The following is a 27,022-nucleotide window of genomic DNA, read 5'->3' on the forward strand; positions in this document are numbered from 1 at the left end:
TTAAATTACAAAGAGTTAGCTTTTATTCTTCAGGAAAATGAGTGCTTTCTCTCCCCCAACCCAAACAATAAGACTGTATTACAAATGAGAAAAGTTTTTTATTAAGGAAACAATTTAACTGCTCTCCTTTAACCGAGTTTTAAAAACCAAAGCACAATATGAAGACAATTACAGTTTCAATATTACACATGGTGCTTATTCTATAATTGGAAAGTTGCAGAAGTTTGTGACATGCCACTATAAATATAAGTATTATTAAAAATTACAAATTGTTTGGTGATTATTTTGATAACTTCTTGCGCAGCAGCTCCTGTAGGAAAAAGGAGAAAAGTAAATCTTTGAAAAGAACACATTTTAAGAGTTGAATAATATAATATACACCAGATTGGGCCTGATGGTGCATGCTTTTAATGCCAGCACTCAGTAGGTAGAGATAGCTGGATCTCTGTGAGTTCAAAGCCAACCTGCTCAACATAGTATGTTCTAGGCCAGCCACAGCTATATAGTGAGACACTTGTCTCAAAAATTAAAAAACAAAACAAAAAAAAAAACAACAACATGAGATCAATGGTATATAGAATACACCATGGGTACAGAAGAGAACAACAAACAAACAATCCCTAAAGAAACTAAAGCTGAGGCCAGGTATGGTGGCGCACACCTTTAATCCTGGCGCTCAGAAGGCAGAGGCAAGCAGATTTCTGTGAGTCTGAGGTCAGCCTGATCTACAAAGTGAGTCCAGGACAGCCAAGGCTACACAAACAAACCCTGTCTCAAAAAACAAAACAAACAAAAAACACTCCACTATACACCAAATCTTCTTTCAGACACTATAAATATAGCAGAGTATGAGACAAATATATCTGCTGCTTGTGAACTTCACCCTTTTTGTTCAGCAGCCAAGAGAAAGGATAGCTTACAAATAAATAACATGCACAGTATGTAAAACGGATTAAGTGCTACAGTAAAAATGAAAAGCAGGAGGGAAAGTTTAAGAGTGGTGGCTCAAGTTTATGTATGGAAAGCCTCAGAGAAGGTTCAAAATCATAACAAAACACATAAAAAAATAAAGGCCTATTTACATTTGTTAGGCCTCTCTGTGCTCTTAGAATCTGGCCTATCTAAATAAATAATATTTTGCCCTTTTCTTTGAACTTGTAGGCTATTTAGACATGAAAAATGATTTATTTAAATAAATTATCCAGAATCAGGCTTAATTTGTGTTTGTTTAAAATATGGTTTTATTAGATCTGCATCATTAGCATTCTGAATATTGACTATAAATCAAACTGGATCTGCCTTCAAAATAATCATCTAAAAGGAAAATACCATAAGTAAACAACTCAGGCTTTTGGAGGTAATAGGCAGAAGAGTCTTATTCGATTAATGTTTGTGCCACCCCTCCCTGCCATTAATATGTTAAAATGCTTAATTCAATGATATTAGGGGGTGTCTGGAAAGGGATACCATAAGGAAGAGCCCTCAAAAATGGATTTATGACCTTAAAAAAGAGATCCTGCAAGTTTCTTTTGACATTTCTTTTTATAATATGTGAGGAAAAACTAAGCAAAAAAAACAAAACAAAACAAAACAAAAAAAAACAAAAAAACCCCAAAAACACAAAAACAAACCACCAAATATGAGTCAGGCAGTGAGAACTCAACAGACTCTAACTATGCTAGCACCCTCATTTTAATCTTTGAAAACCATAAAGCAAATTCCTAATGTTTATAAGGTACCCATCTATTATACAGTTAGCATATCTAACTTAACTGATGCAAAGAAGAAACCGTAGGAGCAAACAGATAGAGGCAGTTTTTATGAAAGAAATGGTGGCAGTACTGAACTGAGCCCAGAGGTACAAAGCTTGGGGGCATGCTCAGGGAAGAGAAGGTACATGGGATCTTTAAGTTAAGGGGCAGGGGCAGGAAGACAAGACAGAGAAGGAAGTTCTGTGTGTATGTTTGTGCTCAGAGAGCACAATAATAGAAAGGGCTAACTACTCCACAAGTTTAACAGGTATGAAACGGGAAGACAGAGGGCAAGGAGAGCAGTATGGAGGCTAATGATTAACCTAAACCTCACAGCCTGCTTCACTGACCTCCCTAATTAAAATAGCTAAGAAAACAAAAAGCTAATACAAATAATAACTGTATTCTATAATAACAAATAGGTCATTTCATCTGCAAAACTCACCTCCCAGGAATGCAGCAATGGTGTGCGGCTCAGCAGCTCCGTATCGGCAACTATAGGAAAGGATGGAGGTATGAATTTTTACTAGTCTCACCACAAACTGGGAGGGTATTATCTCTCTATGTTCTAAAAAATACTCACAACTCATGGACATAATCGTCTTTCACCATTACAGATAATCCATATTCCTGAAGGAAGCCGGCAAGACAGGACTTCAACTTCCCTATATCTTCTTCAACTTGATAGTTAGATACTCCTAAAAAAAAGTATATATATTACATATAATATATACATTTTCATTAAAGTAAATAGGTAGGCTGGGCGTTGTAGTGCACAGCTTTAATCTCAGCACTCAGGTGGCAAAGGCAGGCAGATCTCTATGGGTTTGAGAATACCCTGGATTACAAAGTGAGTACCAGGATAGCCAGGGTCGCATGGAGACCCTGTCAATTAAAATAATAATTAAAAAAAAAGACCTCAAACTAATAGCTCTCTTTTACTTAATCCAGTTTCATGTGGTCTAATCAAAATAGTAAGGCATAAAACTAAAGAACAAAGTAATAAAACATAAAACTGACATCTGAAAATATCAGAAATCTATAGGTAAAGAGACCAACTAAAATCTATCACAAATTGAGGTTCAGTACATCTTTCTTAGGTCTGGGCTATCGCTCAGTTGGTAAAGTGTGGGCTTAAGGGTTTGACCTTCACCACCTAAACCAGGCATGATGGTACATAATCCCAGCATTCTGGTGGGTTTCTGTTGCTGTTTTGGTTTTTTAAGTGTTTGTTAATTATTGTTCTAAAAGACTAACACATAATATTCAATAATTTATTTGATCAAAGAACTAAAGAGAAAGTACCTTACTTATATCCTTTAAGTTTTTATTTTCTTCATTTTTAGAAACAGAGTCTTAGGTATCCCTGCTAGTCTCAAACCTGCTATGTAGCCAGGGGTGACCCTGAACTTCTGACTCTCCTGCCTTCACCTCCTGCGAGGGATAACAGGCATGCGCTTTTCAAGTGATGGAGATCAGCAAACCTAGGTCTTCATGCATGCCACAACTACAAACAAAGCTACACCCCTGCCCTGTATTTCCATTTCTAAGTGATTAAATGACACCGAATATGTACATCCCTAGTAATTATATAACACTTATTAAACATTAGTAGTTGTTGGATACTATTCTAACTCTCTTGCTTATGCACTGCTTTACTTTTCTTAAGAACTTTACGCAGAAGCTACAACTATTTCCATTTACAGATAAGAAAAAAGCAGAGACACAGACAAATTAAATTACTTAGTTCATGAACAGCAAAACTAGAATACAAAACAAGCATTTTTTATGCTGTTTCCCCATGCAGAAAACGAAATCCAGGTTCTTAGGAATGCTAGGGTAAGCATTCTACCTCTAAGCCAGTCCTAAGTTCTTTCTTCCTCTTTTTTTGTTGCTTGGGACAAAGTCTTACTCCACTGCCCAGGCTGACCTCAGACTCACAGCAATTTTTCTCCCTGTGCCTCCTGAATGTTAGCATTATAGGTAAACCACCACACTCAGGTGCCAAATGTCTCAGTGAGGAGAATAAGGATGTCTTTTAGGTATTTAACTCAGTCAAGCCTACAGCAACTCAAGCCTAGGTATCATACAATTATGTAAGAACCTCTCTCCTAAAAAGGAACTGCTTCAGCTCAAACAACAAAACACCAGAGATAATAATTTGTTTTATGGCTGGCAAGATGGGTCAGTTGGTAAAGTGCCTGCTGTACAAACATGAAGATCAGAGTTCAATTCCTGAGAACCCACATAAAAAACTGGGCTAAAGGGCACATATCTATAATCCTATCATTGGGGAACTGAAGATAGGAGGACCCCTAGGGCTTGCTGGCCAGCCATTCTAGCCAAATCTGTGAGTTCTTGGTTCAGTGAGAAACCCTGTCCCAGAAAATACAACTGATGAAGACACATAATATCAACCTCCACACAGATACACACATATACGTACACTTTAACTTGTTTTAAACCACTAAGTTTTTTAGGTTTTGTTAGGTGTGTTTTCTACACACACAGACATTCACACACACACACACACACACACACACACACACACACACAGACACACACTCATATATACACACATACTCTAACTTGTTTTAAACCACTAAACAAGTGGTATGCTATGCAAAAAGTAACCAAAGTACATTTTAGTCAAATGATACAAATAAAAGCCAATATATGTTTGATGATTCTTTTTTCTCTCTGGTAAATTTGTTCACTGTGTCTATACACTGGGGATTACTTCATTAGTTGGAGCAACTGGATTTATGACCTATGTAGAATGCACTGCTATATGATAATCCTGCACAGTTATAATTAGCAATGAAAAGATACTGAGCACTGTGGATCTTTAAGATTACACAAGTTTCCAATTACTGCCTGTGAGACAACAAAAAGTACTGTGCAAGGACGCTCTTATATCTTTACAGAGTTCAAAGTTCAGAAGTCACTGATATATTGCTTGTGGGTTTCCTATTCCTTCAGGATAAACTCAGTGTGAATTACAGAAAGGAGTAAACTATGAGCTGGGAATGGTGGTACACACTAATAGTCCTCTGAAGGAGGAAGCATGATCAAGAGCTCAAGGCCAGCCTGTGATATACAGCAAGTTCCAGGCCAGGCTTTAAAAACTAAAAGAGCTTGTTGTGGTAGCTCATGTCTGTAATCCTAGCACTTTGAAGATGGAGGCAGGAGGACTACTACAAGACTGAAGCCAGTGTGGACTATACAGTGAGTTCAAGGGCAAGGGCAACGTGAGTTATAGAATGAAACCCTGTTTCAAACACATTCACATACAAACACACACACACACAAATTTTAAAAAGACAAATATAAAAATAAGACACAAGAAACATGTTAGTAACTTAAAATAAAAGACCAATATGAAATACAGAAGTCAACTATGACAACTAGCAAAAAAAAAAAAAAAAAAATTTCTTTCTATACATATTCAATCAACATTCCTCTCTAATAGTTTACAGAATTAAATGGTTTGCAAGCAACAGTTCCTCTAAATACTCACAGAGTACTAAAATTCAGGGCAAGTGGGTTTTGTTTTGTTGTTTTTTGAGGCAGGTTCCCTCTACATAGCCCTGGCTGTCCTAGAACTCTGCTCCCTAGTGCTGGGACTAAAGGCAAGTACCAACTCATCTGACACCAAGTCCAGCATTTATTCAAGATTTTATTGAGCAAATATGAGAGTTCATTCCTATAAACCCAGTACTTAGGAGACTGATGACGTGAGATCACAAGTTTAAGGCCAGCCTGAGCTAAGACAACAAACAGCAGCAGGCTGTGCTACGCACACCTTCGTTCCCCGCACTTAGGCAGAAGCAGCCAGCACAGAAAGAGCTATTGCACAGAGAAACCCTGTCTCAAAACAAACAAAACAAAAACTCAACAAACAATAAAAAAGCCAAAAGATTTTTTTCTATCTGGTAAATCAACTACTTCTTACCTGGGTATCTGCCATGCTGCTTATGAAATCTATCAACAGCCCGCAACATTAGGTACAGGACTATCTCATTATCTGGATTGTCCATGCTAGAAACTGAAAGGAATAAAAGTAGTACAACTGGATAACTTACAACACATGAACAACAAAAGGCTCAATTCATACTTAAGTTTCAGGATACAAGACAATATTAATAAACATGTAAATATCTTATTAAAATTATAAATAAGATGAAATTCATTACAATGTAACCCAGGGGGTCTTATGGACTACTAGCTGGAGTCTCTACCAAAGTTATGATGATGTTAGGTCTTTGTTTTCAAGACAGGATTTCTCTGTATAACTCTGGCTGTCCTGGAACTTGTTCTGTAGACCAGGCTGGCCTCAAACTCAGGGATCCCCTGCCTCGGCCTCCTGTGTACTGGCCTCAAAGATGTGGTGCACCACCACACCCAGAAATGTTAGTTCTTACATATAGCACACAATGCACTCAGTCTGAATACAATTTATGTACTTATTTTTGTATGGTATATGTAAATTAAAATCATTCAGGTAAATCTATAGAATAGAATATAAAATATTCACATTATTTTTATAACACCATTTATTCAACACTACTATACATATTTTCTTTTTTAGAATATTTATTTTTTTTTTAAGATTTATTTATTACTTATACAAAATTCTGCTTACACACCAGATCTTACTATAGATGGTTATAAGCTACCATGTGGTTGACTGGGAATTGAACTCAGGACCTTTGGAAGAACAGCGAGTGTTCTTAACCTCTAAGCCATCTCTTCAGCCCCACATATTTTCTTAATATCCCTTAACTTAGTATCTGGTTGTTATACTTACTAATTTCATCTTTGTTGACTGTATCCAAACCATATTCTTCAGCTAAAGATCGACACCTTACCACTCGAAGAAATGCAGAATTGCTGCCTGAAAACAGTAAAGACTTCAGGATGGTTGTGACAGGTGAATATACCAAATTATGGGTCACTTTAAGAACAAGAAATAGGGGCTACCAGATGACACAGCAGTTATTACAACAGCTCACTGTTGAGGCAGGGGGCACCCTTGGGATGTAAAGTAAATAAACTGATATTAAAAAAAAAAAAAAGAAAAGAGTGCTTGCTGTTAGTGGAGAGGACCTGGGTTCAGTTCCCAGCTATCTAATGACTACTTGTAACTTCAGCTCAAGGGGATTTGACATCACTGACCTCTGCAGGTGCACAAATCCATTCACAGACAAGCACATACATGTAATTTTAAAATAATAAAAAATATGAAGCATTTATTCATTAAATTTTGAGTGTTCACAGTACAGTAGGCTATGTTAGATATTGAATATCAGTGATATGAACCATTCCTGCCTTGGTTATATTCTCAGTTTGGTGTGCAAGAAAGGCTTAAAACAGTTGTGTGTCCATGTGTCTGTGCTGGGGGCTTCCTCTGTTTACCTGAGAAGCCATCTCTCTAACCCTAACCTGACTCTATAGAACACGTGGGTGTGCTGACCCGTACATGTGCTTGTGCTGGCCAGAGGCTGATTCTGAGTGTCTTCTTCTACCAATCTCCACCAGATTATTTCTTCTTCTTGCTTCTATTTATTTGTTTTCCACCTATTTCTTGAGATAGGGTCTCATACAAACTCACAGCTTACCATTTCAGATTAAGTGAATTCAGGCCCTCAGGTTCGCACATTAAGCACTTAACCACTGAGCTATCTCCCCAACCTGCAACTGACTCAAAGAAAATGTTTTTTACCTACGGAAGAATTAGGGAGGAAATCCCAGTAGCCCCACCATGAGCTATAATGGCAAGTTCTTAATTCCATTACAGTCACTTAACACAGATCAAATGAGTACCTATGGCCCACTCTTAAAATATCTTTTATACTACAAGAAAATAAAATAAAAAATTTACCTAAGGACACACATACCCTACTTTAAAAATTTCAACCATTTAAAATTCCCAAGAACATTCTCTGTAGCATATTCTTATCAAGCAAACTAAGAAAATTAAAAGGACTTACAAAGCAATTTTAATTCTTTCTCTGAAATGGACTCTGGTGCCTATAAAGAGATAAATGCAGATTTTTCTCTAGCACACATAAAAAGACACAGTGGGCACAACACAAAGCCAATGGCTGTGAGAGGAGGAGCTCACTTCTAAGAGCTGGGAGAATATTGCACACACCTGTTCTCTTGTAACAGGGGTCTCATTAGATATGAGTAGGCACTTCTGCTAAAGCAGGACGCCAGGGCCACGCCTCCTATTGCTAACCCCTCCGGCCATGTCCTATGGGACTTAGGGAAAAGGACTGTCAGGGTGCAGAGTGCGCACCAGCCTACCTGGCCAACCGACTGAAGCAGTTTGGCAGCATGATTACCCACAGCAGCAGCATCTTTCTTTGCTCTCTCACGGTAACTGGAAAACAACAAACCCCACAATTAAAAACTTCTAAAATCAGCAAAACTAAAGTCATCTTTAAGTCAACAAGTACTTTTTTTTTTAAAAAAAGCTGATTTAGGAACATATGAAATATGAAAATTCTACAGAAATGCCACCAGCAGCATCTCTTAATAGTTAAAAGACTTTTAGGAGCTAGCAGGAAGACTTTTGGAGTCCTCTGTAACCAAGGCTCCCATCATACTCTACAGCATCCAACTTACATCGAACTAGGTAACATCCATGGACTCTTTCTTTTGAATCTTTTTTTTTCAGCCATTCATCTTTCATAACTTTTTGTTTTTATGTTGTTTCCTAAGACATGATTTCTTTGTGTAGCCTTAGCTGTCCTGAACTTACTTTGTAGACCAGGCTGCCCTCAAAACTCAATGATCTGCCTGCCTCTGCCTTCCTGGGTGCTGGGCTTAAAGGGGTGCACCACCACACCTGGTTAATCTTTCATAACTTAAGTCAATGACTGTAGATAACCACTATCATCCAATATCTCTACTCTGATGCATGGACTTGTAAGGGCATGTCTCTGTGGATATGAATTTTTTTGTCACTGGGGTACGGTGCTGATGAATCCAAGGGTACTAGCTTGGTTTTCTCAAGGGCCGAATGTTGTCATACAGAGAAGACCTTGGTCAGTGTCTAACAAATCTTGTTTTGTTGTCCTAGTCTAAGACTTGAAATATTGAAAATTTGGGAAAGGACAACTGAGAATAGAAACCAGTATGGCTTTAGGGACATGAGGACCCAGGTTCAATCCCCAATAGTGCCACCTTCATTCCAAAAAGGCATGACCTAACCTGGGAGAGATTCAGCTTTAATAGTGGTCATTTTTACAGAGTCAAATATAATTAGACATTAAAAAACATTTTGCATGATTTATATTATTGGGCAGGTTTGAAGTATGTGATTTTCCTTAGACTTGACTTCAAGAAGGTAAGCTGTTCACTAGTATATTTTCTTGTATACTCTGCCAGAAGCCAGGGTTGAGTTCTTCAAGGAGGGCAGATTTAAGTAACCTGTTACATATAATTTTAAAACAGCCAGCGGGGCATGGTGGTGCATGCCTTTAATCCCAGCTGGGTTCAAGGCTATCCTGGTCTACAAAGCTAATTCCAGGACAGCCAGGGTTACGTAGAGAAACCCTGTCTTGAAAAACAAACAACAATAAAGAAGTCACTTACACATTTTGCAGTTTTATGTATTTGCTTGAATCTGCAATCATATCAGGAATTGTGCCTCGAACAGGTAAATTTCCTTGACCCTCTTTGGCCACAAATTCCTTTAAGGCACGAGCTAGAATCCAAAATGGTGGGGTCTAAAAGAACAAGAAAAACTACCAGTGAGGGGTGTTTACTTTGAGCTGGAGTTAAGGGCTGCTTTAATTTTACTTCTTGTCGTTACCTGTTTGGTGATATTTATGCAGCGATCATCATTAAATATATCTTCAATATTGCTTGGGATCTAACAAAGGAACATGAAACATTTACTTACATTAAGAATTCTGTCCATCTTTATTTTCAATGCTATTTCTTCAAATAAGTTATTCACATTTTCAAAGTGCAGTAGAATATCAACTTCTGATGTACTTAGTCTTATTTACAATCAGACTCTGACGGAAATCTGATGGGGAAAGAGAATGGAAGAAAATCCTCTCCTGCCTACCGTTAATTCCAGACAAGCTTCATATTGCATACATGGAGTGAAGGAAGAGTCCAAATAAGTCATTTTATATAGTTATATCTGAAGATAACAAAGACTATGGACAGTACTACAAAACTAGTTTTAAAGATGTTCATAGTTTCCCAGCTTATGAAAATCCTGAAATACATGCATTCTAATTCCAGGCTGTTCAAAGAGACAACAACTCTGAGAAAAAATAAGTAATTGTGCAATTTTATTGCTCACAAGATCTTCACACTAATAAAAACTTTACAAACTGTAGGCTTTGATTCTACTACTGGGCAGACAAAATAAAAGTTCTTAGTGATAGCCTCTTGATTGGTGGTCTCAGCTCTCAACCCCACATACTCTATTCCATTCACAAGGGTCAAGAGATTCTTTTGAATGGCCCAGTGTAGGGTCGCACACCTTTAATCCCAGCACTAAGAATCAGAGCTGGGTGAATCTGTGTGAGCTCCAGGCCAATGTGGTCCACTAATGAGTTCCAGGCTAGACAGGGCTACATTATAGTGAGATCCTGTCTCAACATCAAGCAGATCTACTTCCCTGCTCAAAACACTTCAATGGTCCCCAAGATTCTGTTATGATATGGCCCTTTCTGCCTCTCCAAACTCAAATCTTCCCTATCGCTTTCTTCAATCATATTGACTTTCCTACTGATCCTTTAACAAATGTGAAACTTATTTCATGACCTCTGCACCTGTCTTCTGCTTGAAAAGCTCTTCCGCCAGACCTCTGAATGGCACTTCACTCACGCTTTTTCCTGGCTTCCTAACACTGCCTCCTAAATGCAAACTCCTTCTGCCTCCTCATGTTCTCTATTCATGCATTAATATCTGACTGTTCAGTTTACTGTCCCCAACTCCTAGAATGATTTTCCTCATCTTTTTGTCTCCCCTTCCCAAGTGGTAGCATTATAAGGATTAACTACCATACTGGCATCAAAACCTTATTAAAATTAAACTTAGGTTTTGGGCTAAGCAAGGCACATACCTGTAAAATCAACAGTTGAGAGGCAGAGGCAGGAGAATATCATAAGTTCAAGACTAGCTTGGTCTATACAGCAAATTTGAAGGTAGAGCTTGTCTTAAAAAAAAAATTTTTTTTTTAATCCAGCTAAGATACAAGTACTTATTTCTAACTTACTATACATTTAGGCAATATTAGGTTAAATTGTTTTATCAACTTTCACATCTGAAAACTTCTCAGAAAACATACTGGTTTCAGCAATTTCTTTAATACCTGAGTTGTATTTAGTGCTGTGTTCACATTTTTAATAGCTTCTTCGAAATTCTCTTCATCTTCTGGAGCCCCATTCTCATTCCTTAAAATCCCTATTAAAATAAGAAACAGTAAACAAACAATGGCTCTTTTCACTTTGTCTTCCCAACATGGCAGAAAAATCTTTTCAGGCTCTGGACAGGGCCTCACAGTGCTGACCCTTGACAGGGAACTGCAGCCATCGTTTGCTCTTCTTAAACTCTTTAAGAAACAGCTCCTTCATCCCCAAGGGAAAACTAAAATAAGAACTCATAATGGCACCATCTGACAGAAGTTCAGCAAATATTCACTTCAAGCAATCATTTTTCAAACGTTATAGAATACTTAATTATAATGTATAAAGTTACCTTGTCTAATCAAATCTCGGAAGTCCTCTTTTTCTTTATAGCTTTTAGGAATTCTTCCATTTCTCTAAATTGATTAAAAAATTTAAAGATCTAGTTATCAAAACTCAACATATGGAAATTGAGTATCCAACGTTGTTTTCCCCATTTTCTACAGTACATATACACATGTATGTATGTAAATATGTGTGTGTGTATATATATGAAATCAGAGACTTGCTTTATAGAGTAACTGTAGGCCTTTTCTTTCTATTCATACCCCACAGTGGCTTCAGGGTAAAACTGACTGAAATCCCAGTTTGTTAATTAAAATAGTAGTACTGAAAGAGTATAGGTAGATTTAAACTTAAAAGCTCCCACTTGCTATAAACCTTCATAAGGGAAAACATTAACCTCCCAAAATCCTTAAAAGATATCCTTTATCACAACATAAAAATACAGTCACATACAATTTATTTTGTAAAAAAAGACATACTTCACTATACCACCGTGCTAAATATTTAGCTATGATCACAATCCATGGCGTATGGCTATGGTCCTAAAAATGATACACAAATTGAAGAAAATATCAGTATCAGTTAATATTAAATCTTCACTTATACCATCTTGTTTTCAACAATTACAACTATCTTCCAATACATGTGAAAAAATAAACACAGGCAAATGAATTCATTAATAAAAATCATTTTTAAAATGATTTCTGAGTGGCTGTGGAGTAGCTCAGTGAGTAAAATGCTTGCCAAGCATGGTTGTTGCCAGAAACTCAGTGGATGGAGGTCAAGGCAGAAAGAACCTGGATCTCACTGGTCAACCAACCTAAATGAATAGATAGCTCCAGGCTCAGTACAAGACACTAACTCAAAAAACAAAGCAGAAAGCAGCTGAGAGAACCTGAGGTTGACCTCTGGCCTCCACAGGTACATGCATACGTTTCTGTAAACACACACGCGGGGTGGAGGGTGTTTAGAGGCAGTATCTACTTTAACCCTGATATGTCAGGTATACTATAGTCCCTTCTGTTTTTTTCAGCAAGAAAATAGTCTCAGACACACCAAACAGCTCAAATCTCTCAATCTCAGGTATCAATACTGGGCTGAAAAATGAGAACTTTCTGATAACCAAATGAATACGTGCATTTAATTAACTGTAGGTAGAAAAGGAATGCATGCTCATTATAGAATCTGTTACAAGTATAATTACTTCTGTAATGAAATACAGTTGAATTGGTAATTTTCAAACTCCAGAAATTAAGTTTTGAGGCAATTTCAAGAAACATCCACTTCAAATTTAAACTATTTATATATGTGCATTTTGTTTTGAAGGACAGGGTGGCCTCCGACTGTTCTCTTGTCTCATCCCCTTGAGTGCTAGGACTACAGGTGTGCACCAGCATGCCTGGCTCAAATCAAAACTATTTTTAAAGTGCACATGCTTTGTTCTTTACTGACTACATACTTTGTGTATAGAACCAGGGCCATGGAGAGAACATCTGCGATGTTAGTGCCCAATTTCTTGACTTGGGTGGTATTTACACAGCAGACTTCCATTTATCTACCTTTTTTTCAATTAAAAATGTTTTTCAGCCAGGTGTGGTGGAGCATGTCTTTTTTTTTCTCAGTACCTGGGAGGCACAGACAGTTGGATCTTTGTGAGTTAGATGCTAGTCTGGTCAACTAGTGAGTTCTAATCTAGCCAGGGCTATACAGTGAGACCCTGTCTCAAATTTTCTTCTTGAATATTTTTCCAAAATAAATTTACTGAAAACAAAATAAAGTACTATTGTGTTATCTAGTGATAGGAATATGGAAGTTTACAGTATTTTTTCACATTGGTATATAATAATACATACACCTTAGGCTAAAAAAAAATTTGAAGCCAGGTACAGTGGCACATGCTCTTAAGCCAGCACTCTGGAAGAGGCGGAGACAAGAGGACTGCCACACACACACTGAGGGTCAGCCTGATCTACATAGCATATTCCATGCCAACCATGGCTATTCCTTGACTGTTTCAAAAAAGCCAAAAAGGGGGAAAAAAAGTTCACCTCCAAACTTAAGGTCACATACACACTCAAACACATAGATACTACCAACCTTTTTTTCCATATGTTCCAAGTCATAAGACTGAAAATGTTCTTTCAGTTCAGGAAATGGCTTGTCTAGTCGTAGATCCTCCAATGCATTATCTGGATGAGATTCTATTACTGTCAAATAATCCCAAAAGGCAGTTAATTTTTAGTAACCTGCTACATCAATAGGAACTTAAGGCGCACATTTACACACAAACATGCACTCACACATGCTTACTATATATTTTGAGTGATTGGTTGGTTGGAAATGGGGAAAGGGGAGTTCTTATTCTATAGCCCAGGCTAGCCTTGAACTCATGGCAATTCTCCTGCCTCATCATCCTGGTTGTTGTCATTATAGGCATGAGCCACCACACCTGGCTGGAAACCTATAATTATTATTATTATTATTATTTTTTTTTTCTTGAGACAGGGTCTCACTTTAGTCTTGATTAGCCTGGAACTCAGTGTGTAGACCAGGCTGGTCTCAAATTCAGAGATCTGCCTACCTCTGCCTCCTGAGTGCTATAATTAAAGATAAGTGCTACCATGGCTGACTGGAAAACTATAATCTTGATGGTCATAGTGTCTACAAAAGTTTTTTCACTGTTTTACTGAAGTACAATTAAAGTGTAGTAAAATGTACAAATCTTACGTGGGTTATACAGGTCTGTTTTTTCTTAAGGCAAACCTAGCCTCACCTTGAACTCTAGTTTTTCCCACCTCCTGAGTGCAAGGGTTATAGTTATACATTACCACATCTGTCTGATTATAAGTTTTCTTGAAAGTTTAGAACAGAAATTGTTACTACAACTGAAACAGCCTGAGAATGACAAACGTATGCATAGGCAACTCCTAACAATCTATCCATTTTTCTCTATGGTCTTCACTAGAAAGCATCTACACCTACACAGCCCTTTTCCCTAGAAACTTGAGGGTATCTGGACATTTGCTTCTTTTACCTCCACATCAGTTACTTCCCACTTCCTGGTCTGGCTTTGGACACTGCTCTTCATGCGAGGGATTCAAAAGAATGTACAATTTCAGTGAGTATTTGAAATGAGATTATAATTCTGCCACTTGCTATGTCACCTTAGACAAGTAACAAGTACCATCCTGTGTAGATGTAATAGTATCAGCCTAAGAAGGTTTTGTAAAGAGTCAATGAAACCATTTCCATAAGAGCAGACACAGAGATAACGATGCTGACCTTCATTATCACCTACCTCCTCACCCATGTCTATAACATCTTCTCCAAGCTAAAGGCTCTCATCCTCTCCCTCCCTTCTCCTTCTTTACCCCTCCTCCCATCATGCCACGGAGAATTTAACAGCCTCCAATCTTTGCTCCTTTAAGTTCATTCACTCTCTACCTAACATTAGAGTGATCTTAAAACAAAAATTTCACCTGTCACTTTCCCACTTTTAATGCTTAAATGGCTCAACATCACCTGCCCACGTAACACTACCCCTTGTGACACTATCAATGTCAATAGCTATGTTACACCAACAGAACACCCGGCTCATAGCACAGCTGGCACAGAATAGAAACACTTTATTCAGTAGAAGCATTTTTACTGAGTATTGAAGGAAAATTTTATGAAATCCTAAGATAAAGATTCTATAGGAATGCTGGGTGGTGGTGGCACACATCTTTAATCCCAGCAGTTGGGAGGCAGAAGCAGGAGGATCTCTGTGAGTTCGAGGCCAGCCTGGTCTACAGAGCAAGCTCCAGGACAACCATAGCTACACAGAGAAACCCTATCTTGAAAAAAGCCAAAAAGAAAAAAAAAAAAAAAAAAAAAAAGATTCCATAGGAAGAGCTGGTATCAGCCTTGGGCTGATGTAGGCCTGCCTATTAATGAGTCTGGTCTCCTTTGACACTGTTTCCTTAGGAATAGTAATTAGAAAAAGGTTTATCATATGTAATTGGACTTGGAATGGGAAAATCTAAGGCCAGTATGAGACTGGAACAAAAGACAGGTGGAAACTAGTGGTGTAATGCCGTGGTTCTCAACCTGTGGGTTGCAACCCCTTTGGGGGTTGAATATCAGATATCCTGCATATCGGACTTTACATTATGATTCATTACAGTAGCAAAATTAGTTATTTTTATTTTGTATGTTACTATGCTATGCTATAATTAGTTATGCTACTATGCAGTAGCAACAAAATAATTTTATGTTTGGAGGGGTCACCTCAACATTATGAACTGTGAATTATGAACTGTATAAAAGAGTGGCAGCATTAGAAGGTTGAGAACCCTGATGTAAAATCTGTGTCAGAGTGACCCATGCAATCCTGTGGAAGCCATAAATGCCCTACTTTGGGTTGGGAAGCAAAAGAAACCAGGCATTTACATAGCTGTTGGGCCTTTTAACATGATGAAGTTATGTCTATGGTCTGCATCCATTTATAATGCTATAAAAAGAAATAGCAAACAAAACCCCACTGAATCAGGCTAGAGAGATGGCTCCGTGGTTAAGAGTAAAGGTTGCTCTTTCAGAGGACCCAGGTTCACTTCCCAGCACCGATATGGTGTCTCTCAACCATCTGTAACTCCAGTTCTGGAGGATATGAGGCCCTCTTCTGGACTCTGCAGTCACCACATATACCTGGTACAGTCATACATGGAAAATATCTATATACATATAAATGTAAATAAATTTTTAAAAAGTATTGAATCTGATTGCCTCTTTGAACCTGTACTACTATAAAATTATTTTGTAATTTAAAATTGACTTTCTAAGTTACCAAGTTTCTAAAATTACTGCTCAAGCAACTACTAGCAAGTTCCATATGCTTAACAATTTTACCTGGGTGTTCTTTTATAATAATCCTCATATAACCAACTAGTCCATATGTCCTACAGATCAAAAGAGGGATCTGGGAATTCCAGAGGACATCTGCTAAACGCAGTAATGTACTGAAAAGGAAGACAAAGTAAGAACATAAGCAAGCGAATACATGCCAGACGTGGAACTATCTAGCATAAACAGGGAAGAATACAGTGGAGAGCAACAATTTCATTGGGCTACAATCTCAAATGTGTTGCACTAGAGGGATGTGAAACATTAGTATTAGGAAGAATGCTGGTGAACGCACTAAACATTTCTATGTAAAACCAATGTATACACCTACAAACCTTCCTTAATCTGTAACAATTTAATTAACTTGTTTTTACTTTTCTCGGTTTTGGTGTTTCAGGAACACCAGATCACACTATGTAGCTCAAGCTAGTCTGAAAGTTACTATGTAGGCTGCTCTCAAATTCATGATCCTCTCATCTCTGGCTCCTGAGTGCTGAGATTACAGTGGTGTACCACAAACCTGGCTTCTAATTAATTTTTATCACTTAGCAATATCTAATGTTCACTTAAGCTACTCTAAATAGAACCAAACATCTCATTTTTTTTCTTCTCTATCCTTTCAAAGTTAGAATACATACAAAAACATCAAATTAAAAGTTCCTTTAATAAATTTAGAAACCAGACAACATATATACAGAAGGATGTACATAGGAAAAACTATGCAAATCAAGTAAGACTAGGAAAAATATTAACATCTAAAATTTACCTTTCAAGAAGCTGAGTTGCAACCACCACAGTAAACCTACAGAAAAATGAAGGATCATTGTCTAGAAGGTTTTCTGGACTCTAAATAAGACAAGGGGAGGAAAAATCCAACAATTTCACATATTAAACACGGAAGAAACATGTAAGCTATTTTAAAATAAATGAGTCAACAAATTAAATTCCAACTAAATATAAATATAAAAGTTCAAAATTCTAAGTTCTTGGGGCTTTGAATTACATTTTAAAATATACTGTAGCAAAGAAATAATGCATATATTTATATATGTATTATACCTCTTCCACAAAACTTCCAGAGACATCGCTATTTAGTTCTTGTAAGAATTCCATGGCAGCTTGAGCTCGATTCTTTTCAAAAACAAAGCATTTGACTTGAATTAGAAAGTGCTTAGCTACAATGTGATTCCCCCACTTACAGATCAAGACAAACCCACTGTGAAACTTTACAAATTCCATGCATTGATTTAACAATTCTATCTCAGAGATTCATGCTGGGGCTCAAGTAGAATGCTACTCAGGGCTGGACTACACCATCACTACCAGAGCTCTTAAATGATCATGCTGTTTGCCCTCAACTTTTCTGATTAGGCAAATGACAAAAATAGGTAGCAGGCAGGGTTTTCCTGGATCAAGTCCAGAGACCTATTCTAATCGCCCACATCTACAATTCCATAGAAGAGCAGCCAATCACTAAAGTTAGTACAACTTCCATTCAGAATATCAGTATGGATTTCTAAGGTTTTCGTTTGAATTATTAAAAAAAAAAAAAAAAAGAATTTTCTGGCTAACTCTACTTACTAATTTCTTAACCATAATATTCCATCTACTAAATATCATTGTTACTCAAGACTTTAATAAAGGACAGTGTGAAAAAAGCACAGGCAGTACTCTAAATTCTTAAACTACCAAAAAAAGATTTACCAGACTAGAAAATGAGCTAAGCCAACTTTTCCCTCAGAGAATAAGGCTTTTGTAAGTGAAAAATTTTCTAGTGGCTAAGATATAGTGGCATTATTAGATGCTCACATAAAACCATATTCTGTAACAGGGAATGCTTACCTTGCCAATACTGCTTTTTTGAAGAAAAAAACTAAAGGGGATAGAAAAAAAAAGTCAAGATTTATATGGCTATGAAAGCAAAAGGTGTTTACCATTTATAATAGTATGTATATCATATTCAAAAGATAGGAAAGTACATAAGCACTCGCATGCGTGTGTGAGCGTGTTTGTGTTTTACTGTCCTTTACCACTCTGATATGTCCCAGCCTATCAGCACTATTTTTCTAACAGGTTGTAACAGTTTTCTTGAAGGAAGAAAAGTGGATGGGATAGTATACCAGGGTTCTCCAGGGGACACATTTCACAAAGTGCTCTGAGTGAAAAGAGTTCCAGGAATGAAAAAGAGGAAGCACCATATGGTATATTTGCTTCTTGGAAAGTCATAATGTACCTGATAATAATGTTTTATAGTAAAGAAATCGTAACCTCCTTTGACCCATTCCCCACTCATCTGACCATAAAATGCAGTGCTCCATTTAACAGCTATTAACATTTCCTATAACCGATGTTCTGTAGACACCTGGGAAATGCTGCAGTGAACTATTTGCTCTTGCAAGAAATTACAAAAGATTCATTTAGACATCCTCCCACACATACTCTGGTCACATCCCAAAGGCACAAATTGAGGCTGCTGCTGAGAGTCAGGAAACAATTTTGTGGCAAAAGCACATGGTTCCCTAAGAAAAAGAAACCTTATTCTTAGCACATCCTGCAGAGTCAGCCAGGTAGGGAACAATAACAGGGCTTCTGTGATTTTACACACACCAGTAAAAGAGTCGTGCTGTGGATAGCAGAAACATACTATGATCAAAAAAATAAATTAATTAAAAAATATATATATATCAAAGGGAATATGGATTAAATCCTGATTTTCCTTGAATTAATGTTTATAGACAAATATAATGACCCTTGAACTCTAAACCCTTGAAAAAATAAGTAGGAAATCAAAATTGGAACTGTTATAAAAATCTAAATATGATTTTAGGTAAAGAATAGGATGTAGGTGAGCTGTAAAAAAGCATTTTATATAGTGTCGTACAATGAGAAATATATCACACTAAACTTAAAAGATACAAATGAAAGTTATTCTATTCCTTTCTTTTTTTTTTTTTTTTTTTAAGACAAAGTCTCATTGTTTAGCTCTAGCTGTCCTGAAACTCACTATGTACACTAGGCTGGTCTTGAACTCACAGAGATCCTCTGCCTCCCGAGTACAGGAATTAAATTCTTTTGCCACCATGTCTGGCTTATAACCTTACGTTCTTATAATCCCCAAATACAATCATTACTCTGCATTGATACTAAGAAATAAAGGCAAGGACTTAGAAAGTACTCAGAATTCACAGGTAAGAGAAAAATGACTGCTGCATTGCACAACAGCAGTAAAGACAGCGACAGTAACCCCATCTGTTAATGTCCTACTTGCCAGACACTGTCCCAGACTTCACCTTTACTCACTCACTTCACCAGTATCTAAATATATGGTCATGAGGTAAAATGAACACTCAGACCTTAGCCCAAGTACGCTACCTTCTCTAACATGCCTGTAATTTGTTTTTGTTTTTTTTAATTTTATGTCTGTAGTGAGGGTGTTAGTTCTTGGAGTTACAGACAGTTGAGAGCCGTCATGTGGGTTCTGGGACTTGAACCCAGGTCCTCTGTAAGAGCAATCAGTGCTCTTAACCACTGAGCTATCTCTTCAGCCCCCATGTCTATAAATTAAAAGACAGAACATACTTGTTTCCGGCATCTTCTCCGCTGACCTGATTTCCATCAATAATTGTAAATGATCCAATACCTAGGGAGACAAAAAACAGTCAAAAATAGGTTTGGGTTTATTTTTCTTGTTTTTGTTTGTTTGCTTTTTACATTTATAATTAGAATGGGAGTGTGCGTGTGCCATGTACATATGCAGCAGTCAGAGCCAACCCACGCGAGCTGGTTTTCTCCTTCACCATGTGGTCTCCACAGGTCGAACTCAACTTGTCAGGCCCAACAGCAATAACTACCCATTGCATAAGAATATGTAACTTTTTATCAGGACCTTAAAGAAGTCACCTGGAAAGCAATCAATGATATTACATTACCTGGCAGTACCAAGTTTTTAAGAATTTCAGTTCCTGTAGCTGTTGCATTTATTAGGCAAACATGAGCAGATTCCAAAGCTTCTTGCCCATGATCACCCCACAACCTAGAAAGCAAAACACAAACTGAGCATTAAAAAGTTCACAAAAATACGACTTTCTTATTTGAATGGTGATATTTACAGTATTCTTGCATAAAACAACATATAACCACCACATCAAACTTGTGGGACAGGAACTAATATTATTGTGGGGTTACATGACAACATAATTGGAAACTTTGATAAATCACACTTTGCATGATATAATCAGTACTAGTCAGCTTTGTCTTTCCAGTCTTTTCTGTTACTCTTTTAAACTGTTAAAGTATGGAACAGAAAGCCTAGGGAAATTCTCGTCAACACTAAAGAAAGGTCTTAGGCAGGTGAGGCAGCAGATACCTCATGTCCCAGCTATTCAGGAAGCTCAAGCAGAAGAATCTCTTGAAACAAGTTCAGGGTCAGCCTGAACAACAAAGTGAGGCTCATCTCCAATAAACAAGCAAGCAAGCAAGCAAGCAAACAAACAAACAAACAAAAAAAATCTTGCACCTAAAACTTAGTCTGTTCTCAATTTCATTTCTTCAAGTGATGTAGATCCAGTACATTTAAGATCTTGACATAAAATCAAGATTTTATGTTTCCCCTGTGACAACTACAAGAATAAGCAAAAACTTTATCAAAGAAACTTACTTCTTATCATCTGAAAAAAACCTCATGGTGAATTCTGCAAAAGTGCTTTAAACTATAATGACAGATACCCTGTTGCCCTTGGTTGCCTTTGAGACATTGCAGGTAAGTCCCTGTTGCTGAAGACACCATGCACTTCAGACATAAGACCTAGAGGTCCTCAGGTGGGTTTGACTTGGAAGCTTTCTGCAGGAAGACAAGTTTTCGTGGTATACAACCTTCCAAGAGAGAGAAACCACTGACAGTTCTACCAGCTGCAATGCCAATGAATCACAAAGGTGAGGGCATGATCACTGTAAGGGTACAATACTGGCACTCTTGTAGTGGTGGTAACCAACAGCTCTCCAGCTGGACTTAAGGTCTGCTCAGCAGGAGAAAAATCAGACCTGGTACTGGAAACCCAGCCGACTACCCAGGGCTAGCATGGATGATAAAAAAGAACCTAGTGCCACCACTTTACTAAACCAGCATAATTCCTAACTGTATTCTAAATACTTCTCTTGATAAATGGAGTTCTCACTGCTCATCAAAGGAAATTCTCTTTGCAACACACAGAAATCATTACAGAAAACCATAACAAAGAACAAGTGATCATGAGGTGCCCAGCCCCAACTGATATATCTACAACACAACTTCTATATCTAAAGCTCAGAGAACATCAAGGAAGGGGGGAGGCAGAAAACTGTAAGAACCAGAGGGCCAAGAAATCTGCTGTGAGACTATGTCTCCTAGAAATGACAGGGAAGGTACATCCATGATACCACAACAATGGGGCTGCTCAAATAAGACCTGAAGGACTACAACACCAGCACACATGCTAACACAGAAGGGTGAAACCTCATGAAGCCCCACCCATAGACAGAGAACTACAGGCTATCAAAGGCCAGCTTTGACATACAAAGATAAACTGAGGCTGGTATGGGTTGGCCACTGGTGGCACCCAACAGCAGCCTCTACTGATAGCAGAGGGAGATTAAAAGGGAAAGAGGAAGAGGGGAATGCCAGTCCTGATTGTGCCTGATGTGAATGTCACTGGGAGTGGCTAGCAGGGAGACATGGGAGCTGATGGCATAGGCGTATGCTGTCACTGGTCACTGTCAGCGGGCCACTGATGATGGCCCAACAGTAGAGGAAAAAAATATCTCTCTCTCTCCGTGGATGAAGCGAGGCAGGCAGGCTCCAATAATCTTTATTTTTCTCTAGCTCTTTTTATATCCTCTAAGGCAAAGTTTTTTATATAAGAAGAAAAATTACCTCATAGCCATAAAGGCAATTATCACAAAAACAGATACATTCATTACACATGAGGGAGTTACAGCAGGGTTGTTGATTACATGTTTTTCTATTAAAACTTGCATTGATCAAATATTCTTTATCTACATCTCATTTCACAAGTTTATTGTGAGCTCAAAGCAGGAGTTTTTCACATCACAAGTTAACAAGGTTTAAGAAGTCACAGCAGGATTATGCATGTTTTTCTGTTAAGATCCATATCTAACTAAACATTCTTCTTCTGTCTTTCATTCCATGGGATCACTGAAAGTTCAAAGCAAGTTTTTTTTTTTTTTTTTTTTTTTTTATCATGCAATGTTTTTTATGTTAACAAGGTTTAAACAGACCAAGCCTATAGTAGCAAGTTTTTTTTCTTACACTTAACTAGTAACAATCTGTACTTACCAAGGAACAGGCTATCATATTACATTTTACTTCTGAAGTTTTGTATATTTACTCATGGCTAACCGTCTATTTTTTTTGTTCTTATACTAATAACAGAGTTACCCTCCTATTTATGGCTTTACTTATCATGGTGCATACCTAGACCTGTGATCTCATCCCTGGGCCTAACCTAGAATGTTTTCCTTGATCATAAATTTGTCCCAAGCCTATTTTAATTCCTAGTGCAATCTGCATGCTTGTAACGCAAGAAAGCTCACTGAACTCCATTTCCAATCTATGCAGCCTTTGCTATTCTACTTTTGATTCTAACTTTAAACTTTCTACCAACTATCTTAACTTTTTAACTTCTTAAAATCACTTGACTCAAATCAGGAATGTTATAAAAATCATTATTAGGTATTGTAAAATCATCAATTAATATAAACAGCATTATTTCACAAAAGTACACCTTCATGTTCGTCTTCAGGAAATTTGCCCAACAGAATGGGCTAACACCCAGGAAGCAATCACACCAGACTATAGGCAGTGAGGATATTCCCACACCGAATTATACCAGGCCAGAAAAGAGGAACACAGCAACAACAAGCATGGGAACGCACATCAGCAGCAAGAAGCAATCTGGAGATGAAGCCTCTGGGGTCATGCCTCTCCAAGGTACACCCACTGCAGCCATGCAAAACAGTGAGCCATCTCCAGGAAGCTCATTTGCTCACTGAAATTCTTCCTGCACAGCACCTGCCAACAGCCAACTAAAAAATGCTGAGCATCAAATAGTCTTCTTTACATGAGTCCCCAACTGATTAGCAAACATCAAGTGATCAGCCTTGAGATCATATACACACAATTAACACTAAGTGGACTGAGAAGGTTGTATTTATAGATTTAGCTCTCTCTCATGTGTACGTTTGTGTGTTTGTGTGTAACAGTAACAGAAAAAGCAAATTTCAAGAAGGAGCAAGGGGGTACATGGGAAGGATTGGAGAAAGAAAAGGGAAATGATATAATGTTTAACTGAAAAAAATCTAAAAATGTAATAGCCAATGAGCATTTTAATAGCATGATTAAGAGATGCATACATTAACAACACAGAGTTGTAATAAGAATTAGAAATATGTTATAACCTGATTGATACTTACATATCACTAACAAGACAAAGTTCCTGAAAAAACACATGCCATGGTTTTTGTGCCAATCTGGTCACTTTTACTCCCCCACTCCTTGACACACAAACACATCCCAAAAAACCCCAACCAAAAATCAATCTACTATTTTCTCTTCAGAAAGGGAAGTATGGGGAAGCCCAAAATATTTGAAAATGCCATTGCCACATGAGTACTATCAAATGCCCAGGGAACTAAGAAAAGACTGTGACATGCCTTCCCTGTCACCAATATAGAGCTCATCACAACTTGCACCATTTGATTTTTCCTTTACATCCATCGCTTCACTTTAAAGGCTCCACACTGCTGGCACAGGGCTTGCCTAGTGGAACGGATCACTCAAGAGCTGTCAAATGGAGGGACAGCCTGGAAAAACCAGACAGACCAGAAACAGACTTCTTTTCCCAGGAAATGGAACACATAGTCTTAACTGGGTAACAAATGGTTTCATAGTTGGAGAGTGAGTTTAAGAGTACTGGTGCATCCATTTTCTTGCAGGCCTGAGAGCCAGGCCTTGATCACTAGCTGCCAGCTGTGCTGCCAGCTGCCCATCCAACTCTGTTTCTGCTTCCTTCTCACTCTTCTAAAGCAAAAAGCACTTCTTGTTATGACAGATAAAATTTAGTACTTTAAAGAACATACTCAATTAAAATCCTTTCCCAGTGCCTAGGAACCTCAAATATCTTCAGTTTTGTTGTTCATGGCTCTACCTATACCCAAAACACAAGAACTATGACAGTATGTAAGAGCTTATAGTAGTTATGAGGGTTCTGTTTCCTTGTTTCTCTCTATCTAAGCTTGGGAGAAAAGTATGAGTCTGAAAAAGCTAGATGGCTCCAAGTTAGAAAATGTGCATAATTCTTAACTTTAGTCTTAGTGTCCTTATCTGTGTCACAGAATGTCTGCCTTCAAGGATGCTCTCAGAACTAAGTGCCTAAATCTCTGACAGAGTACTAAGTAGGCGGTCAATACAAAAGAAATTCCCATCCTTAGGGCCATAGTGTATCTTCTCTTGGGAGCTCATGAGAGGAGAGGCAGGCACTTTTATAACTTTCACTGACTCAATGCATAGAATATACTCAATAAATAAGAAATAGAGGGAAAGAAAAAAAAAAAGGCCAAGGATAGGGAAGTAGTTGAAGAATCCACCTACGGGTTTATATGTGCCTTGTCCAAGTATTCACAAGTGGCTGCGGAGTACTAGAAATGTAGCTGTGGTGAATTAAGGCATTCATTATGTGTGAAGTGCCTGATTTATAAGACAGTGTGAACAACAACAAATAGCTTAGCAATTTCTACAAGAGTTACAAGTGAAAGGGTAATATTTCTGGAATACTAGGTTAAACAAATATTATAGATATTGACTCTGGGATGGCGGAGGGGTGGCTCAATTTAGCAGCTTGCCAAGCGTGCTTAATGCCCAGAGTTCCATCCTCAGCAGGTAATAAACTGGTCTACACTTGTCATCTCAGCTGTTGGGACAAAGAGGCAGGAAGACTGCTGCAAGTCGAGCTTTGTCTGAGCAAGTCCCTGGCCACTCAATGGTGTAAAAAAAAAAAAAAAAGAAAGAAAAAGAAACAAGAAACAAAACAAAAACAAACAAAAAAAGCCAGGTGTGGTGGCACATACCTTTAATCCCAGCACTCCAAGGGGGAGGTGTATCGCTGTTAGTTCGTGGCCAGCCTGGTCTACAAAGCCAGGACAGCCAAGGCTACAGAGAAACCCTATCTCGAAAAGCCAAAAACGAATGAATTGAATAAATAAATAAATGAGAAAGGGTAAAGCCAGAGAGAGAGAGAGAGAGAGAGAGAGAGAGAGAGAGAGAGAGAGACTGACAGACAGATAAAGGAGAAAGGGCAAATACTTATTTCTGAGCCTGGAGTAGCAATCTCAGCACTTGGGAGACTCAGCACTTAGATGCTTGAGTTCAAGGCCAGCCTGAGCTGCGTAAGACTGTTTCTCAAAATAAACGGGGTGGAAGTGGGGGGTCAGTAGTAGCAAAATGTATTTTTCTGTATCTTTTTACTCTCCTTGTCCCCAGGGTCTTCCTACGTAACCCAGGCTGGTTTCCAATTTCCCATCCACCTGCCTCTGCCTCTCAAATACCGGGATTACCGACGTGTGACCGCGACAACGTCCGGCTTCTTTTTAACTTATCTTAAAGGTGCCTACGGTAAAATTTATAATCATGAACGTGGACTGCTCGCACGAAACCAGCACCATGTCTTTCTATTGGCCAGAGCGGGCGTAGAACAATACCCGATCCGGCGCAGCACACTGCGGTTGAGGTCGGGACGGGGTACTCCCGATCCCCTCGTTCCCTGAACGAAAGGGAACGAAAGGGAAAAGCCCCGAGACACCGCGCACCTCCAACCGCGCAAAGCGTAGCGTGGCGCGGCCCTGCGGGAAGAGGCGTCCCGGCCTTCGCCGAGCACACTGGCCGGAGACCGGAGCCCCGAGCGCCGCCTCCCCACGCCCCGCACGGCCGGGGCCTCGTCAGGCCCGCCCACGCCGCCTAGGCACTTGGGCCTCGCGGGCCTCGGAGCCCGCAAGCTCTCCGGCTTGCTCCCTCGGAGAGCCCGGCTCACCTCAGCTGCCGGTCGTACTTCTGCTCCTTGAGCAGCTTCCCTTGCTGCGCCATTGCCGAGCCCGCCCAGCGAACAGCCCAGCCGCGGTAGTAGGCCGCCACCCACTCGCTCGCGCGCAGGCGCACTAAGCGCCCCTCGGCGACCACCGCCAGCAGGGGGCGCCGCCGCTGCACTGCGCACGCGTCACCAGGAAGCCAGGGAAACCAGAGGTTGGTTGGGTTCGTTTCCCTATACCTGAAGTAATTGCAGAGAACTCCGTCTTTTAAAACTATCCAACTTGCATCTTAATCGCTTACTGATCGTGAGAATGGCTATTTCCCGTTCAAACCTTCAGTTTGTTCACCTGTGCAATGGAAATGCCTGGCTCTCCCTGAGCCCCCTCTTGGTTTTTTGCTTGTTTGTTTATTATTTTTTTGAGACAGGCTTTTTCTTGTAGTCCTGGCTGGCCTGGAACTCGCTATGCAGATCAGATTAGCCTCAAACTCTCAGAAAGGACCTTCCTCCCTCGTTTTGGGATTAAAGACGTGTACCACCATGCCGTGCTTGAACTGAGTTGTTTTTGTATGAACTTTCCTTATGATTCCTC

General features: G+C 38.8%; 1 protein-coding gene across 1 annotated transcript; it reads right to left on the reverse strand.

Moving 5' to 3' along the window:
* Positions 1-26,526, reverse strand: Nae1 (NEDD8 activating enzyme E1 subunit 1). Its single transcript, XM_055621324.1, has 20 exons — positions 26,437-26,526; positions 20,287-20,390; positions 19,937-19,997; positions 18,200-18,230; positions 17,417-17,488; positions 17,124-17,203; positions 16,364-16,473; positions 13,574-13,683; positions 11,956-12,018; positions 11,484-11,547; positions 11,098-11,189; positions 9,577-9,636; positions 9,357-9,490; positions 8,064-8,139; positions 7,745-7,784; positions 6,562-6,648; positions 5,707-5,799; positions 2,335-2,449; positions 2,197-2,246; positions 1-310 (listed from the first exon to the last, which is right to left on the reverse strand). Exons 1-20 carry the CDS (start codon positions 26,487-26,489, stop codon positions 201-203), a joined length of 1,605 nt encoding a protein of 534 aa, XP_055477299.1. The 5' UTR covers positions 26,490-26,526; the 3' UTR covers positions 1-200.
* Between the last annotated feature and the right edge of the window lie 496 nt (positions 26,527-27,022).

Source organism: Psammomys obesus, unplaced genomic scaffold (assembly GCF_907164565.1).
Source record: "Psammomys obesus unplaced genomic scaffold, mPsaObe1.curated_primary_1811, whole genome shotgun sequence".
Classification (NCBI taxonomy): Eukaryota; Metazoa; Chordata; class Mammalia; order Rodentia; family Muridae; genus Psammomys; species Psammomys obesus.